Here is a 17,799-nt window from a genome sequence, read left to right as displayed (position 1 = left end):
CTTCTCAGAAAAAAATTCTCGCGCTGTAGCTTTGTATGGTTTCGCGAATTATTTCACTTGCATACCAGATTACAGATGATCCAACAAAAACACTCCTCCTTCAACTACTACACTTCCATGGCCTAAGTATCCTTTGAAAGCATAAATGAATTTTTACACCAGAAATAACTGATGCAAACCACCTCATTGATGGAGCTAGCTGTTGGGATTCAGAACCACAGTGACACTTTCATAACGCTGGCCGGTTCTTCTCAGGTTATCCGGTCTCAAGTACTAGCCCAAACAAGACAGGTAGTTACACAGCAATTATTTTGAAATCAAATATTTTGAGATAAATCCAAACCCTGTGGCTCTATATAGCTTAAAATTGTCACATTCTTTTGTAAAAAAAAAATTAAAACCCTGTTCAATTATCGATTACAAGATATCCCACTCTCCTTTCCATGGACATTACTCGATTGTTCTTGAGTGTGTTAAATGGCTTAATTATTGCTCTTTTAGATGCTTGGCTTCAAGTACAACGAATGGAATCAACTTGAAGTAAATATAATGAGAGCTAGAAGACTAGCTTGTCTGGTTGAGATCAGAAAAACTTTAACAACATGGTTTGAGTGCTTAATTAAGCAGGAAATTAACCGTTAAGCTACTTGAAGTACTATGTATGAGATAGAATTTTGTTCTTTGTTCAATGCTCTGCCCCCACTCGTACACTCTTTTCGATATTAGCAAACTTGTATAATTCAAAATTCTATGTGATATACACTTTTACTAGTTCGTGGTTTAGCGAAGTTGGAAAAACATCCTGTTGCATGAACCTGTAATTAACAACTTCCGCTTCAAAGTAAAATAGTCGCCAATTTTTCACATATTTCCCTAAAAGAACCAGCTTCTGGGGAAATATCAAACAATTTAATGGGAACCTCAGTGAATTTAGTTTTCTGAGACTTCAGCTCATTTCTTTGGCCATCCTCTGGAATCTTGTAAGCCTGGATCAAACAATTTTTCAATTCATATAGTGATAAAATAGCCAAACTTAAATATCCATAAATCTTCCAATCAAAATTTGGATCAGTTTGATTCAATTTGACAGAAACATTACTGGATAACGTAACACCTTGATTGGCTAAAACAGCATCAATACCATCAACCAATATGAACACCTCCTCCAATGTTGACAGTTCACAACATGGGATTGTATTAGCCATAAATAAAACATAGTTTTTCATGAACAAAGCTTGTTCTTCAGTGCAACCATCAATACTAAACGTAAAGGATTTGACCAACTGATTGAAGATTTTCTTTTTTGTTGCTTTTGACTCCTCAATAACTTTGTAAAATTTTTGAAAATACTGCTGATTCTCAGTAAGCAACCCTGATGAAAGTTTAGCTCTGTATTTCACAGCTAGCTTGAAACCATGAATATAACTAGAGTCGATAAGTGACTCATGCTTTGAATGTAACTCTCTATGTATTTCAAGTGCCATTGATCTAACATAGGGAACTTTAGAAGCTTCAAGTGCAACAACTGTTGGAATACAAATCCTAGGATTGGCAAACCCTAGTTTAACAATAAATTTGAGATATTTAACAGCAAGATATGAATGCTCACCATCATCATAAGTGCACATTTCCAAAATTGGATCCATATAACGTTGAACTAGAGATGCACAAATACCATCGTTTTCAAACATCTTGGAGTTACCGTGGAACACATCAACATCAAGACTGACTTCACTTGAAATTTTTCCTTCATGACCAGATCTTTTTGATGACTTCTTCTCTTCTCTTTCTAAAAACTCAAAAATTCCTTGTATCATCACCTCTTTAAAATCAATGCTAGATCCAGTAAATTCTTTATCTAAAACATTTAAAACAGGGGAACTCATGAAAAGTTTTGGGTGGCTTGAGCAAACATTAATAATATTTCGCACAGCGACTCTTCTTATCTGCCTATTCACTGAATCTCTTGTAAAAATCAAAAGATACTTAGTTATTAAGCTCAAGACACTTTCTTTGTCTTTCAAGGCAAGCTTTTTGGCATTTTTGAACACTTGCCTATTAGCTTCTAAATCACAGTATTTACCAAAACTTCCAATCAAATATATTAGTCTTAAAACCTTAGGATCAGATTTATCAAGTTCATCCTTCAAAGCCTTATCAACATTAGGTTTAATCAAAGTCAAACAAGAAGCAGCAGCATTAGAAATCTTAGTTGTATCTTTTTTCATTGTTGAAATCATCCAGATGCATGGCATAGCTTCGTCTAATTCTCTAGTATTAAACTTTGTCAACCTTCTTAGTAATGATGTTTGAGAGTCTGTTAAAAATTGGTCTCTGTATGAATTGGTACGTCCAAGAGTGTGTCTGAAAATGATCAACGTATAATAGGATGTAGATGATGAAACTGTAGATTCTGAAGTTAAATAAGGTTGTAGTGACATCAACTGTTCCTGGTTAATCAATGGATGTTCACACTTAGAAAAAATTGACAATAAACCTAAGCTTTTCTCCACTGAATCTTGCTTCTCTGTATCAACATAATCAACAACAAATGTCAGAAGAACATCCACTATAGTATTGGATATACTCAAGAGGTTGTTGTGAAATTTCTTATTCTCATCAGTCTTTCTCATAATGTCTTCATTTAAATATTTCTCAAAGAGTTCCCAAGTTTTTTCTGACTTGTTTATAAGATCAAGTAAAATATCAATCATAAAGCTGACAGCATCTCTCTGTTTGATTTGATCTTTAGAGTATGCTCCAATTTGATCATAAAGACCCAAAAACACGGTTTCCATCAATAATTGTTTGGTTAAATCAAGCACATTCTCTTCATCATCCTCAAGTCTTCTCAAAATTTTCTCTAATGCAAAAACTTTAATATCTTTGTTACTTGCTTCTAAAAAGATTCTTTTTGCAATTTTTAATGATTTTGTTCTGACGCTGACAGATTTATCATTTGTCAAAATTAATGTTTGATAAAATTCACCAATCAACTCCGGTTTCTTCAAAATATACTGGTCAAAAATTTCAAGAACTGCAAGTCTAACAAGGGGGGATGGGTCAGCAATTCTATTGGACAAAGATTGTTTCACCATTGGGAGATTCAATAATCTTGAATCTTTATCAATAAGTTGTGCCAAATTTTTCATTGCCCTTGTCCTTGATTTAATCTTGGGATGGTCAATTGATCTCAATAAATGAGTCAAAAAGTTGTGGTAGAGCTTCATGAATGTTCCAGACAAGAGAATTTTTTTGTAGCACAATGTAGCATTTTCCTCTGTAGCACTTCCATCATTTTTTTTGATAAGACCATTTGATTGCTCCTTATAGTAACTTGACAACAATTTCAAATAAGTTTCTCTCTCTTTGGCTTTAGCATAATCCTCCTCTGTACTGGATGAGATATTGGAGGATAATTTGTATATCCAATCATAAACAAAGGAGTCACCGGAAAACTTCACAGGAAAAGCATCTCTCAAGGTCAACAAATAGCTCGAAACTATTGAATATTCATCAGTTAGATCTGAAACACTTAGGTCTGGTAAGTCGTTAGGGCCTTTTAGTTCCAACATTGTAGATCCTATTAATCCAATTATTTCCAATAAATAAGTTTCAACGATTGAAGGTTGATTTTCTGAATTAGACACCAAAGTGTTAGTCAATGAACTTAAAAGTTGTTCGGAGGCTGACCATTCCGGGAACTGCACAACATTAAGCAAATCTTGAATGAATAACTCAAATAACTGTTTTGTATTAGCATTGAGCTGAGTAATGATTCTGTTGACAAGTGTAGAGGAGATAAGTGACAATATAGAGTTTTTCTCGGTCTGTAGCTCTTCTGTTATTCTTTTCATCTCGTTATTTTCTTCAATAAAATCTGCTAAACCAGCATCCCTATTATGTTGCTGTTTTTCTTTAATTGTTTCTTTCAATTCAATATCTCTTATGTTCAAACTTTGAATAAAGTTTAATATTGAGGCTGTAAAAAACTGAATGTTCAACCCTCTGAATAGCTTCAACTGTCTAGATTGTGTCTTGTGAGTTGGTAGCCTATCAAAATTAGATAGAACCTCATTGACAATAAAAGATCTTTGGTCCTTCTTGGATCTGAATAAATCAATAAGCAAGTTCATTGAAGATGTTTTCAAACTTTGCATACTTGTGGTAAATTTGTTTTTCTCTGGTGCATGAAAGAAGATCATTAATGACAAGTATTCCAGCTTTGTCAAAACAGTATCATTAGCTTGATTAGAAGCGATATAATCACCAAAAAGTTCTAAGTTCTTGGTCAATAAATTCATGACCCCAATTATCAACTGAACGTTTTCATTATCCCACTCATCACTCTGAACAGTGAGCTTTAAGATTAAATCCTCTGTCAATTTGTAAATGAAATCTAAAGCCAAAACCAAATCCTCATCAAGATATAATTTTTTCTCTTTCCTCTGACAGTTGTATATAATCAATATAGTAGTCACTGCTTTCAGACTGTTTAATGCTATTTTCAATGGCCAAAAATCACTTTGAAGGTCAACGTCAGCCCAATCAAAATTTTCAGAGCACTTGATAGATCTCACAGATAGCTTTTTAAGCCTATCCAAAACCTCAAAGGAAAACTCCTGCACCAATCTGGTTCCCTTCACTTTAAGTAAATATTGCTCAACTTCAACAAAGACATCATCTGACAAAACATGTTCTGAACTGGGTAGTTCTATCCATAAGTCTGATGATTCATATTCACATTGTTCATCAGCTAATCCAATCTTATTAACAACAAGATCTGTCAATTTTTGGTTTGATATGCTTTCAAGTTGTAAATGTTGAACGCCAATGTCAGATTTTCTTTTCTTTATCTCAACTTCATTTTGAACCTGAATTAGGGTGGATGCTGTACGTTTGGGGTTTGGTCTAGAAGTTGTAACGGTTTGAGGAGCATCTTTGTTTGAGCTGACAATATTTTTATGAGAAACCAGAGGCACACTATCAATAACATTTTTAGCTAAACCATGTAATCCATCAAACAAGGACTTTGTTTCGTGTGTAGTTTCATCCTCTATTGTAGAAGAAGTACCTCTAAATGAAAGGGTCGAATTCTCAAGACATTGACTGAAACTGTAAGTCTCCAGAACGTTTTGCTTAACAGAATCATACGACGGGCTATTGCTTTCAAAGACTGCTTTCACATTTTCTTGATATAATTCACATCCTTCCTCTTCATTAATCTCTGGACTTATTGGCGTTAAACTTGTGGGCAGGATTAATGCGGCCACTTTGGAAGCGTTAGTAACAAGAAACTTGGAGCTTGAAGCCTTGACTCATACATACGATCTTGAGTTGGAATGAGGTATGTCAATGGTGTAACACCTAATCCCTCTTGCAAATTCACTGGGAATTGGTCTGACTTGACACCTTTAGATTCACCATTCATCTTATAATGGGAAAAGCTGCCAGTTTCAATCAATACCTTCACTTGTGATTTTTTTTCCACTTTCTATCAATATTCTAGTCCATATGACTTTTTCTTGGTAATTTGTGAGCTTGGTATAGGGCTTGTAGCTGTTGGCGCCTATTGTTCAATGTTTTGATGTGGTGATGTTTTCTTGAGAGACGTTTTTTATTTCCATTTTGGAAAAAGTATTTCCAAGGCCCTTTTGGCAGATTTTTTTAACTGGGTCAAAAGTTTCAGAAGGAAAAGAACTTCAAGTGCTGGGAGGTCCAATGAGTGTTAAATCTATCTTGCCTGTCTTGTTTGAGAACTCACACTATATAGTGGTGAATAAACCAGCTGGTATTCATTCTCAGCACTCAAAGGCTAGTTTGAAAGCGAGGGCCCAAGATGAAGTTGTACCATTATTGATCGATCAATATCCAGATCTTAAACCAGTTCATAGGCTAGATCTGAGAGTCACAGGTGGACTTTTAATAGCAAGAGGAAGACACGATGCCCGGATGTTCAGTAATAACCTTAGAAGTGGGGGAGACAAAGGATACAAGTTCAAAAGAAGAGTAAGTTATAGTGTACGTGATTTTTTGAGATTTTAATACTAACTATATATCAGTATATTGGTATAACAAGAGCTATTTCGGAGTTCAAACCTATTGAAAATGTTGTTTATCATAACGAAGAGCACACTAAAGGAGAAATAAGGACACAGGATGATCCATACGGTCCTTTTTCCACTACTAAATTCATAAGACCAGAATCAGGTATTAGAGAAGATCTTCAATTAATCATTATGCAATTAGAAACAGGTAAAAAACATCAAATAAGAAAACATCTCTCTGAAGTTTTGTCACTTCCGATTGTTAATGATAAAAAATATGGAAGCTCAATAATTAGAGGTAACGATCAACAACTTGGTCTTCATTCTAGTTTCATCTATACAAGAGTTGGGAACCAACTTAACAAACATTTCATTCCGATCCAGCAAGGTGCTGATGATTTATGGAAGGGCTTTGTTAATGAAGATGGATACTTCAATGAGGATATAAATGATATTTTGGAAAATTTTGATGAGAGGCTAATAGAATAAGATGTTACAGATTTGTATATAGTGTCATCAAGCATTCTTTATTCATAACTGCATACCACATAGTTCAGGAATTAATTTTATGACTATCAAATCAAGTATCCTGTAAATCAAATTTTTGTTCATTCTTTTATTTTCAAAAGTTGTCAAGAAATCATCCAGAGTATCATCGAGTTCTGACTCACTGGCAATAACCAAGTTGGATAAAAGCTTGAACTTGTTACATACGGACTTGAGATTGTCTTTTGTTGTTTTCCTAATTTTCTCAAATTCTTCAAGGTCAGGCACTATTCTTGGAGGTCCCATCTCATCATCACTTGGGAACAAATTATTTCTCAATTTTTGAATGATTAAAGCAATCAAAGATTCATTTCGCAAGGATTTAACTAATGTGTTTTGTATCAAGTTGTTAAGCAAATCATTCACTGGTGCTTGTGAGGCAATTGGTGTTGTTGATTTGATAAATGCATATAGAACAGGTCTGGTGTTATTAATTTGGAATAAATTGTTAAGAAACGAGAAAATGCTTAAAGAATAGACATTCACAGATGTTGGCCTCTTTTTATCACTAACAAATATAGTCTTTGAAACCAAATCTATTACTTGAGAAAAAAATGTTTGAATATTGTTGAATCCATTTCTGTCATCCTCCTTAACCTCGTTCCCACCATCTTGATCCACAAGGAATTCACATGCAATTGATATTATCTCAAATATCTGATAAGGCTGTATAATCTTTTCTATTATATTCTTCAACAATAAGTCACTCAACACACTTTTCATAAATTCTTCAACCAATGTTGAATTCAAGTCATCATGAGGCAGCAGGTATTTCAACACATTTTTCGACAAAACTTTCAAATAATCAGCTTCAACAGTCTCATCATCATCCATTAATGCAAAATGGTTATATATATGATCCATAGCTTTATCCATTGTCTCATCTGGTAAGAATCTAGAACCCAACTCCTCGTGGATCTTTCTGTAAGCTTCCAAGTGATCATTAAGTATCAAGGGTACATCGTCCAGCAACAATTGAGTTAAATCGACCCTTTTTAGCCTTGTTTCTAAATTTCTTGTAATATGTGCAGTTATATCAACTATTTCATCTAGAAATTCATGATCATCTGTGAGTCTCTGATACCAACTATGAACAAATAGTTTGAAAAGTAAACCAATGAGTGAATATAACTGAAGATCAACTTCGGAAGATGATGTGAGTGCTGGTAATGCATCTTTGTATTCATTACATTGTGAATTTGGATAAAATATCTTTTTTATGAGCTGTTGAAGGTATGGAGGTGTATCTTTTTCAGATACTATTGTTTCTGTAGACGAGCTTTGTGATTGGAATGTAGCTTTAGCATTAGGTCTTTGATTGGTCAGCTTGACCATGCGCTGTCTTGATGGTATTTTCCTGTCATTTGGAGCCACTTTGGACATTGTTTTGCTGCTAATGTTTTTGTTGAATTCTCTATTTGTTTACCTTTGACGGTTATTCAGTAATCTTGAAAGGGTTCGCGAATTTGACATAAATTTTGTGAAAGAGGCCAAAATCAAAGCCAAAACAGAGCACTTTGAAAAGATAACGAAATCAGAGTTTTTAGGGTGAAAATGTCTAAAGTAGAGGTTCATGATAGAATACTGGCTGCCTTGAGTGATAAATCGACTTTTGGTTTCAACGAATTGAGGTTGGACAAGAGCGTTAATGACGTATTAGGTGATGATGTAAAGATCAAAAACACTTTGGAATTATTCAGTTTTGGGTCCATAAAAGACTATAATGGTGAGTATAGATGCTCTAATTATCATCATTGTGTTTAACCACTAACAACTAGACCACAAAAATGATTTCATCGAACTATCGAGTCCAGCGCTATTCAAACTTACTCAATTGACTCTAATATCTGAGGTGCTCATAAACAACGTGAGTAGAATCTGGGATCACTTGTCAAGTAACTTACTAACAAAATATCACAGGAATTCAGTTACAACTACCTTAAAAGTGTTTTAAATATTGATTCAACGCCTGAGCTTGAAAGACTGATAACGGAATCAATTTACTCCAGAATCATTGATGCTAAACTATACAATGAACAAGGTATTGTTCAAGTTTATTCAAGTATAGGAAGAGATGTTCTTTTAAATAATGAGACTGAAAAGAAGTATGGATCGAACAAGCGAGTTTCTGACTTGATCCAAGGCTTACGGTCATTTGGAGCAAAAGTTGAAAAAGGTCAAAAATACATTGATGAAGTACAAAGCTCCATCACAAAGGAAGAAATGACAACCACGACATCCTTGAATAACACTTACTCTGGAGAAGAAACAACACCAACACCCAGTGGCTCCAGTCCAACTAAGTCAAAAGAAACTAAGGAGCAACAAGCCCTGAATAACAAAAGAAAGAGAAAAATTGAAGGGAAATAATACAATTCTACATCTTTATGATAATGAAACTAGCACAAGAATGGATGAAATTAAAGAAATATGTTTTTTATTCTGAATATGTAAGTGAGTAATCGCGTTGATTGTAGGCGCGTGTGTATTATTTGTTGTGTGTCTTTGTCCCATAGTACGTCTTATTTTTCCCGAAACCCATAAATAAGTAAGTTGTATTTAGTATAAATATATCTTCTTTTCAATTTACCTTCCTGATCTCAATAGAAATTGATTTCATTAAAATTTATTTAATTATTTTTTTTCTTCAGGTTTTGACCAAAGTTTACCAAGTAAACCAGTTAAACCAACATCTTTACTTTCAATCAAATAAATACCATAACCAGCAATAAAAGTACCAAAAGTCAATAAATACATGGCATAATCATGTTGCTTACCATAAACACGTTTTGGAATATAATCAATGATACAAGATTGGAACCCAATCCATGCATGTGCCAATATTAAAGTGGATAAAGTAGCATCCAAGACTGGTGCAAAAGAACCAGTAACAAATGGAACAGTAGCTAATGGAACCATACTAATGGCAATAATTCTTTCAGCGGTCCAGTGTAAAGAACCGTGTGATTTACTAGCATGTGGAGCAGTATAAGCATCATTGACTGTACCAACAATATAACCTGGTGGTTGTGGGATTTGTTTCAAGAATGGGATATCAAATTTCTTTGAAGCTGATGTATGGAACGCAGCAGCTGAATAACGAGCTGAAGCTTGTCTTGAGATTGTAGATTTGATTATTGGAGAAATCCCTTGTCTGAATATTGGTGATAGCATCTTTATTGACTATATTTATGGTCTCTGGTTCAATAACTTTAACAGATCAGTGAAAGTGTTAAAAGTTGTATCTGGAGAAGCTTTTGATGATGATTGTTTTCGAAGGAAATTTGATTGGTAAAAAAGCAGACGTGAATCGGCCGGGACTCGGACAATCGAAAAAAATGACACTGCTGACGCGGTGCTGACGTGATCACCAGACGGTCTCAAATCCTGGATCTCCCGGGAGCTGAATTATTGTGTGCGAGCGAGGCCGAGGCCATATTATTAAATCTTTGGTGGTTTACATACAACTCAGTTAAAAGTTCTAATATTTCAAAGCATCCAGTTAAACTAATGCTCCATCCTACATTTACCTCTCTCTAATGTTCGTTTATTCATAACAGTCATTAAAACAACCCGAATCAAGTGATCATGGATCCAAGTTCAAGTTTGCAGTGAGCATTTCTAGCTCCTCTTGCTCCATTCTTATCATATATTCCAATTCCTTTTCATAAGCATCCAACGGCTGCTGAGAAGGTTCTCTAGAATTGGACAAAACGTCAGGATCATCTTCATTCAATTCTTCTATATCAAACATATGAGAACTGGCCTCTTGATTTAATTTATCCAGTCCAGCTCTGTCTTCTTGCGTTTGGATGAACCTTTCCATCTCTTCATTCCCACCCCTTTTCTCTAGTGCAATTTTGGCCCTTCTTTCGTCCCTTTTTTGTTGGTTAAATGGTATATAATTTCGACCTCTCAGTGTATATTTGGCACCAAGGGACCTCGACTGGAAACCACCTTTGCTGCTTCTTTCTCCTCGTATTGGAGATGACATTGGCTTGTATAACTTTTCATTTCTTGCCTTCATTCTTTTCTCTATCTGTTCAATAACACCGTCCCCTTCTGAATCTGAGTCTGAATGTGAACCTTCATGTCTGCTGAGAATGGGCGATGAATTTATAAGTCTTCTATCCCTCAATTTCTCGGGTGTCTCGAATTGGTTTGGCATTTTGTTTCAATAAAGTATAGTTGAAAGCAAAAGGTCAATTAATCCTTCCTCCCTCGTTTCTCTTTAAGAACTTAATGTGTCAAAATGATCAATTCTTAAATTTTCGCGTACTTTATTTTTTTTGCTGATGATGGAGTGCAAATACCAATTTCGCGAATTTTTTTCAAAAAAATTTGTTAGACGAAGAGCTTTGACGTTACAAGAGATCCAAAAGCAAGTACAATTCATAGCTTTTCAGTCAAATTATTATCGATAAATGTCACAACTTATAATTCCAGGTGATAACCTAACCATATCTGATAGCAAAGAACTAGTTATAGGACCTGGTATCCACGTTACACCAATCACAAAAGAGATAATACCTGTTCACTCAGGAATACTTCAACAAGCAAATAATGCACTTCATATAGAATCAAATTCAAGACGTTATATACCTTCAAATAATGACTATGTGATAGGTTTGGTAACTGGTGTTTTTGGTGATAATTTCAGAGTTTCATTATCGAACTTTTCATTCCCAGTCTCATTATCTGCTATGGCTTTCCCAAATGCTACAAAGAAAAATAGACCAAATCTCAAAATCGGTAACCTAATATATGCTAGAGTTTCAAATGCAAGCCCTGAGGTTGATGTGGAGATAGAATGTATAGATCCAACAACAGGTAAAGATGGTGGGTTTGGTTTATTAGAAGGTGGTTATGTTTTTGATGTTAGTTTATCATTTGCAAGAAGTTTATTATTTGATGTCAATCATACTTTACTGAATTTGTTAGTCAAAAAATGTAAATTTGAACTTGCCATTGGGTTAAACGGGAAAATATGGATAAAAGCTGATGATTTAAAATATACTTTGGCTTTAGCCAAATCTATAGAAAAGGCTCAACTTGTTTATTCTGGTGAATTCAATAAGGTGATTAATTCAGCTTTTAGTGAACTTGGTTTATGATTCCAACTACAATCAATAAAAATGTACACATAATTGTATTCATGTAGTACTTATTTTTTTCATAACTTCGTTAATATGTTTCAAAAGTTGTCAAGCTTTCATAAATCTCAAGATCTTTGGAGTTTACAGATGGTGGTTGTAATAATCTAGTATACTCATTAGTTTCAGCATCACTGGGTGTTAATAAACTTTCAGTATAATCCTTGTGGCATGAATTTTCATAGATCTTGATATTTTGAGGACTAACTTCAACCTTTACTGTATTATCAAATAATTCAACGCTGTTAATAGTATCAATAGTCTGTGCATCTGAATCCAAACTTGGAGCTGCACTTTGCAAAGGGGTGAATCCACTTAATCCCATGCTCTTCTTTTCCTTTTCAACTTCGGCATCAAGGTATTTTGATGAGGTTGATAGCTCTGAAAGCTGCTGACAAGTCACCAAATAATCCAAAGCCTCAAAACTGATATATTTTTCCTCTTCTTCCTTCTGATTTGAATCTTTAAGTCTTTTCATTTCACTTTTTCTAAGCTTGTGATTGATTGATGTCTGTTTTCTAGATTTAAATGGAGAAATAATAAAAGCATCTTCCAAATTTTCAATTGGAGCAATGTACCTTAGCGTGGAATTCATATTGATTTCAAATAATTTCTCAAACAGTGTCAACCTTCTTGGAACGTAATATTCATTCCAGTAGTTATCAAAGAACCCTTGATATGGCTCTAGTTTCTTCAACACTAATCCATCTTTTGGGACATCATATGCATCACGGAATTTAATCAAATTGGACTCTGTCCACCAATATCTATAGCTTCTTTTTTGTTTTGATAATGATTGTATGTTATGTAAGTAATAATCAGTATTCAAATCCCATAACATAGGTTTCCCTTTTTCCCAAACATAGTTACCCAAAAAAAGATTAATTGCCTCTTGTCTTTGTGCATCAACAAAAGAATTACTGTAAAATCTTTTGATACTTTCAATCATATCTCTTGAATGTGAGGACCATTGGTTAATCTTTCTATAAGTTTCCATAGTATTCACCAAATGAGAACCACCATATTGTAAGGCAATAGTATCACCATGATCATGAAACATTTCTGTCAATATATTCACAACATCTGAATCATAATCTATAAACACATCATCAATTATTCCAAGAGCGTGTAACTGGTAACCTAGTGCCCTCTTACCAATTACAAATTGTGCAGCATTGGTTCTATCCAAACAATCAATACAATTGGTTCTGCAAATACCTTGCTGTAGCTTAGTAGTATCAAGACTTGGCCCATTATGGAAGAAACTTGTTGTTTTAAGGGTCTCATCAGCATAAGTTTCCAAAAATTCAATAACATCTTGACCATCTGATTTAGATGCCCTACTCATATCCCAAGCTGTATATTTGAGCTTACTTTCTTCAGGAAGAAACTGGTTCAAATACCTGATGCATTCTTCAAATTCTTTAAGCAATTTTGTCTCCCTTGGGTTTCTTTCTTTTTGCTTGATCAAGTTGAGAATCAATACGGGACTATCATATCTCTTGAACAAATCGTCAAAATGTAGTGCAGCAGAGCTGAAAAATGGGTCTATGATATCAATTTCAATAGGTGGTTTTGCAAGTTTCAAATTTGTACCTTCTTGTGACCAAAACAATGGTATTGACCCCCTATGTTGGACATAAGATGTGTATCTTGGATTATTATAAAACCCACATCCAGTATCATGGAAACTTGTAGTCAATAGGTCTGACACAATTTGTTCAGTTTCAACTTCATTGGCAACATTACCTTGATTATTCACACCTCTTTTCAAAAACCTGGCTCCAGCAAAATGATGTGATCTCCTTGCAATGACTGTGATGTAAACTTTCTTGTCAAAAATTGACACGTTGGCCTGATCTATAAAGCCATGTATAATTGGTTGAAACCAGTCATAAAGTCTATCATATGTTTCAACAATTGGTTTCAATAAAGAACTGTTCCAAATAAACATTTCATTGTATTGGTCATGGAACTTTTCTGTATTGGGAAACCCGTACGCTTTCTTCTTTTCCCGAAGTATATTTCTTTGCAAAGTATTTGTAAGGTCATAAGTATAACTGAAATAAAAAGTCTTTGAAAGATCTAAATTTGCAAAAGTGGCAAGAAACCTGGCTTCTTCACTGTAATTATCTGGCTTCTTGTAGTTGTTGGAGATAGGGATCAATTGTGTATCATCAATATGGTAAAGATAGTGACCACCTAGGATTGCGATAGGAGACCTTTTAGTAACAACACAAAGATAGTAGCAGTCAGTAAATCGTATGAATCCAAGTAATCCAAATCCTGTCAATTTCTTGGTTAACCCTTCAGCGTTGGTTTCTTCCAACCTAGACAAAACATTCATGATTTCCTTTCTTGTGAAAAACACATTATCCTCAACAATAGACAATTCCTCTTTTGATGTAGTGAGATCTATTTCCAACACCCTAAACATAGTCTCCCGTCCATTACTGCCAACAATGTAAACCCTTGTGCTGGTTTCATAGATTGTGTATTTTTGAAGTATTAGTTTCCTTGATTTAGATGTGGAATTATTAAGGAGCACAAGGTTGGAATGTTGATCAGTTGCTGGGACAGGCCCATTTTCCTGAGCGCCCTTCTCCATTACTTCAGGGCGGAATTCTGATTTGATGCGTTCCAGATGCAATTGGGAATCCATAAAACTAGTTGAAGCAAAAGGTAACGTTCTCTTTGACCTGTATGTTTATCTTCTGTGGTGTTCGGGTGTTGACCTCATCGCATAGACAATTTTACCTCCAGTGGTAGGAAGTGAAAAATATTCAACCTGTTGAAAATCTGTTAGTTCACAAATTTTGAAGGTGTCTTGAGTGGAATAATTGAAGCAAACATGGCTCAGAACGAAGAGGCTAAACCTGAACTCACTGAAAAGCAAAAGAGAAAGATTGAAAAGGATCTTAGAAGAAAAAAATTTTCTGATATTGTGATTCAAGGTACGAATGATTACTCAATTGTTTCGAAAAGATCTGTTGAAAAACTATACACATCAGCTCTCAATAAATCTGCTCATGGTCAATCACCGCCTGAGTACTTCAAGCACTTTGTGAAAAAGTTCCAAAGAAGATCTCCAACTATCAATAGAGGTTACTGGACTCGTATGGAATCCATCAAACAATCAACATTTAAAATCATCCAAAATGCATTATCACAAGAGAAAAAGGTGGTTATCATCAATCTAGGTGCTGGGTATGATCCTTTAGCTTTCCAATATTTAGATCCTCAAAATCCTGAAAACTCTAAACATTTGGGGAAACTTTCTTTTGTTGATGTTGACTATCCTGATTTGAATAAGATTAAAACACAGATGATCGACAACTCAAACGAACTCAAAGAGATCATAGGTGAGAGGATACGATCTTCAATTGAAGGTGTTGAGCTAAAAACCAAAAATTACACTGTTCTGTCTTGTGATCTTAAGAATATAGATCTTTTCTTGAAACAATTGAGAAGTTTGGACTTAGATAGTGAAAATGTCACAAAAATCTTTATTGCAGAAGTTTCAATTGCTTATATGTTACCAAAGTTTGCAGACCCTGTGATCTCAGCAACTTCAAAGCTCCCAGATTCACATTTTCTATGTCTCGAGCAACTTCTTCCTGCCGGTGAATATCAAGGATTTGGTAGGACAATGCTTTTCCATTTCAGCAAACTGAACTCCCCTTTAAATTCGGTATCAACATATCCAACCATTCCTTTACAGATTGAAAGATTCAAATCCTGTGGCTATCCAGCAGCAGAAGCTACTGATCTAATGGGATTTTGGAACTCACTTTCGAAAGATCTTCGTAAAAGAGTGGAAGAGATTGAAGCATTTGATGAAATGAAAGAATTCATTCATTTCGCTCAACATTATATCATTCTCCATGCAACCAACTCCAACTTCACACTACTTGATAAAAATATCCAAGTACCATTTAATGCTGAAAAGTCTGAACTCCATTTGGACTTTAAACTTCAAGATAGGATTCCAAATTTGGAAAGAAAATTTCCAGCTGCAACTGTTTCAAAAGATGGCACAATACTACTCAATGGGGGTGCTTCAATATCACGTCTAAAAAGCACAATGGTTGGTTCAAAGCTTGAGAATTCGTGGGAAATCGATGACACTCAGCTGTCGCCTAGGATGGCGCACTCTTTGGATCAACTAGAAGATGGTAGTTATTTAATAGTTGGTGGGAGACATGCACCAAATAGACCGCTGTCAGAATGTTCTGTACTGAAAGAACATGATGGGTCGTTCAAATGGATAGAAAGTCCACCATTACCAGAACCAAGATCTAGACACTCGACATTCAGTGATCAAAACAATTTATTTGTATATGGTGGTAATTTTTCTGCATCACCATTCTTGAAATTCCACAACAACAAATGGCAAGCTATGACTACACTTGGTGAAATCGATAGCAAAACTTCATCTGCTGTTGCTTACAATGGTATTAAAGGTGTTATCATTGGAGGAATGGATGGAGACTACAATATCACAGACTCATTGCATGTTTTTGAAATCCAAGGAAATACTATCAATATAGACTTCTGTATTGAACATCCTCTACTTTCAAGATATGGGGCTAAAGTTCAATTCATTTCAGATGATGTTCTACTATTAATTGGTGGTGTCAGTGATATGATGTTACACAACCAGGAAACAACTATCGTTGAAATCATTCTATCAACGAAAGAGGTGAAGGCAGTTGAAATCTCAGATGAAGTTTGGGAACGTTTACCACTTCTTGTTGGTTTTGAATTATTGAAATATGAGGATTCATTAGTCTGCATAGGTGGTGGTGAAGTCTGTTATTCCTTTGGATCAATCTGGAATGACATACTTGTTCTTGGAAAGTCAAAAGTTCCAACCTTCAAATTGCAGAATACTTAAAGCTTAAAGCCATACTTAGATAATTGAATAGATTGCCTCTATAGAAATGAAACTATTTGCACTTCAATGCCCTCTTTTTGCTCAAACTTTATCTTTTGTGCAGTATGCTTCGGCTTTAAATGTAAACACTAGTATAGTTCGGTAAGATTGTTATACCCTCCCTACACCTCCCAATCTACTAAAAATTAAAAGGATCCCTTTAATCTGTATTTTTTTTTCCAATAATTGATAATAGATAGTTCTTAGATTAGCCTAATCTATAACATATAACATATTACTGTACCAATAATCAAGACTCTTTTAGCAAATCGTGGTAAGACTTACGTAATCCTGACAGCACAACTTGTTTTTTCATTTCTCAAACTCTTTCGGTTGCGGCCATATCTAGCAGAAAGCACCGTTTCCCGTCCGATCAACTGTAGTTAAGCTGCTAAGAGCCTGACCGAGTAGTGTAGTGGGAGACCATACGCGAAACTCAGGTGCTGCAATCTATATTTTTTTTTAATTTTGCGACTTTTATGCTTTTTTTGATTTTTCACGAAAAATTGGTTAACATTTCAATTTCGCGAAAGCTCCAGAATTTAAATCTAGATGTTTTGAGCTCTTTTTACACGCCAATAAAAACATTTAAAGCAAAGATAAATTAAATACATGATTATTCGGGTTGCAAGAGACAAAAAATTTTTTTTTTTTTAACAGACAACGTTCTTATATTTCTAATCTTTTCTAACTATACAAGTACTTCCATTAAGTTCATTTTCCAAATTCACATTTCTCATCAATAATTGAAACAACCACTAGATTTCTAGTAATTGGTTTCTTTAAAATAATAGGTTTCCAAAAAAGACTCTAAGCGTCAAATCATCAATCAACTTAAGATTTCATAATACAGAGGGATATAATTTATCTTTGTAACACCCTATTGATGTTGAATTTGTCCTCAACCATATATCTATCCTAGCATCTCAACAACACAACCTTTAAACCCCTTCAGAACCTCTCGCTCATCTCTACTCACCTCTAAAACCATACTTTTGTTGAATACTTCTCATCTTGTATTTGGTAGCTGAAACAGCTTCTTCACATGTTCTGTCATTCTTTCTAGTGATACGAGCTTGTATCAAAGCATCTATCCAGAGAGACATTTTTCTTATGA

General features: G+C 34.7%; 9 protein-coding genes across 9 annotated transcripts; 4 read left to right on the top strand and 5 right to left on the bottom strand.

The window, feature by feature from the left end:
- Window positions 1-369: 369 nt before the first annotated feature.
- On the bottom strand, window positions 370-5,431 carry SCC2 (cohesin-loading factor complex subunit SCC2; the record flags this gene model as incomplete). The annotated part of the gene is made up of 2 exons (XM_019184232.1): window positions 370-5,272; window positions 5,329-5,431. 2 exons carry the CDS (start codon window positions 5,429-5,431, stop codon window positions 837-839), a joined length of 4,539 nt encoding a protein of 1,512 aa, XP_019036386.1. The 3' UTR covers window positions 370-836.
- Window positions 5,432-5,721: 290 nt separating this feature from the next.
- On the top strand, window positions 5,722-6,536 carry PUS5 (pseudouridine synthase PUS5; the record flags this gene model as incomplete). The annotated part of the gene is made up of 3 exons (XM_019182394.1): window positions 5,722-6,009; window positions 6,063-6,113; window positions 6,159-6,536. The coding sequence occupies 3 exons, from the start codon at window positions 5,722-5,724 to the stop codon at window positions 6,534-6,536; spliced, it is 717 nt and encodes a 238-aa protein (XP_019036385.1).
- Window positions 6,537-6,578: 42 nt separating this feature from the next.
- NVJ3 (Nvj3p) lies at window positions 6,579-7,976 on the bottom strand (the record flags this gene model as incomplete). The annotated part of the gene is made up of 1 exon (XM_019183911.1): window positions 6,579-7,976. The coding sequence occupies one exon, from the start codon at window positions 7,974-7,976 to the stop codon at window positions 6,579-6,581; it is 1,398 nt and encodes a 465-aa protein (XP_019036384.1).
- Window positions 7,977-8,147: 171 nt separating this feature from the next.
- On the top strand, window positions 8,148-8,963 carry CSN9 (Csn9p; the record flags this gene model as incomplete). The annotated part of the gene is made up of 3 exons (XM_019183910.1): window positions 8,148-8,319; window positions 8,372-8,460; window positions 8,514-8,963. 3 exons carry the CDS (start codon window positions 8,148-8,150, stop codon window positions 8,961-8,963), a joined length of 711 nt encoding a protein of 236 aa, XP_019036383.1.
- A 264-nt stretch (window positions 8,964-9,227) lies between these two features.
- SDH4 (succinate dehydrogenase membrane anchor subunit SDH4) lies at window positions 9,228-9,767 on the bottom strand (the record flags this gene model as incomplete). Its single annotated transcript, XM_019185993.1, has 2 exons — window positions 9,228-9,664; window positions 9,695-9,767. 2 exons carry the CDS (start codon window positions 9,765-9,767, stop codon window positions 9,228-9,230), a joined length of 510 nt encoding a protein of 169 aa, XP_019036382.1.
- A 412-nt stretch (window positions 9,768-10,179) lies between these two features.
- WICANDRAFT_81395 (uncharacterized protein) lies at window positions 10,180-10,761 on the bottom strand (the record flags this gene model as incomplete). Its single annotated transcript, XM_019185226.1, has 1 exon — window positions 10,180-10,761. One exon carries the CDS (start codon window positions 10,759-10,761, stop codon window positions 10,180-10,182), a length of 582 nt encoding a protein of 193 aa, XP_019036381.1.
- A 256-nt stretch (window positions 10,762-11,017) lies between these two features.
- RRP40 (exosome non-catalytic core subunit RRP40) lies at window positions 11,018-11,707 on the top strand (the record flags this gene model as incomplete). Its single annotated transcript, XM_019182370.1, has 1 exon — window positions 11,018-11,707. The coding sequence occupies one exon, from the start codon at window positions 11,018-11,020 to the stop codon at window positions 11,705-11,707; it is 690 nt and encodes a 229-aa protein (XP_019036380.1).
- A 526-nt stretch (window positions 11,708-12,233) lies between these two features.
- Window positions 12,234-14,270, bottom strand: FIG4 (phosphatidylinositol-3,5-bisphosphate 5-phosphatase; the record flags this gene model as incomplete). Its single annotated transcript, XM_019180571.1, has 1 exon — window positions 12,234-14,270. A coding segment is annotated over one exon (2,037 nt), but the record flags the coding sequence as incomplete, so codon positions are not given.
- Window positions 14,271-14,597: 327 nt separating this feature from the next.
- Window positions 14,598-16,643, top strand: PPM2 (tRNA methyltransferase PPM2; the record flags this gene model as incomplete). The annotated part of the gene is made up of 1 exon (XM_019182422.1): window positions 14,598-16,643. One exon carries the CDS (start codon window positions 14,598-14,600, stop codon window positions 16,641-16,643), a length of 2,046 nt encoding a protein of 681 aa, XP_019036378.1.
- Window positions 16,644-17,799: the final 1,156 nt, after the last annotated feature.

The sequence above is a fragment of the Wickerhamomyces anomalus genome (genome assembly GCF_001661255.1).
Source record: "Wickerhamomyces anomalus NRRL Y-366-8 unplaced genomic scaffold WICANscaffold_7, whole genome shotgun sequence".
NCBI classification, from domain to species: Eukaryota; Fungi; Ascomycota; class Saccharomycetes; order Phaffomycetales; family Wickerhamomycetaceae; genus Hansenula; species Hansenula anomala.
This window is presented reverse-complemented; position numbering and strand designations above follow the sequence as displayed.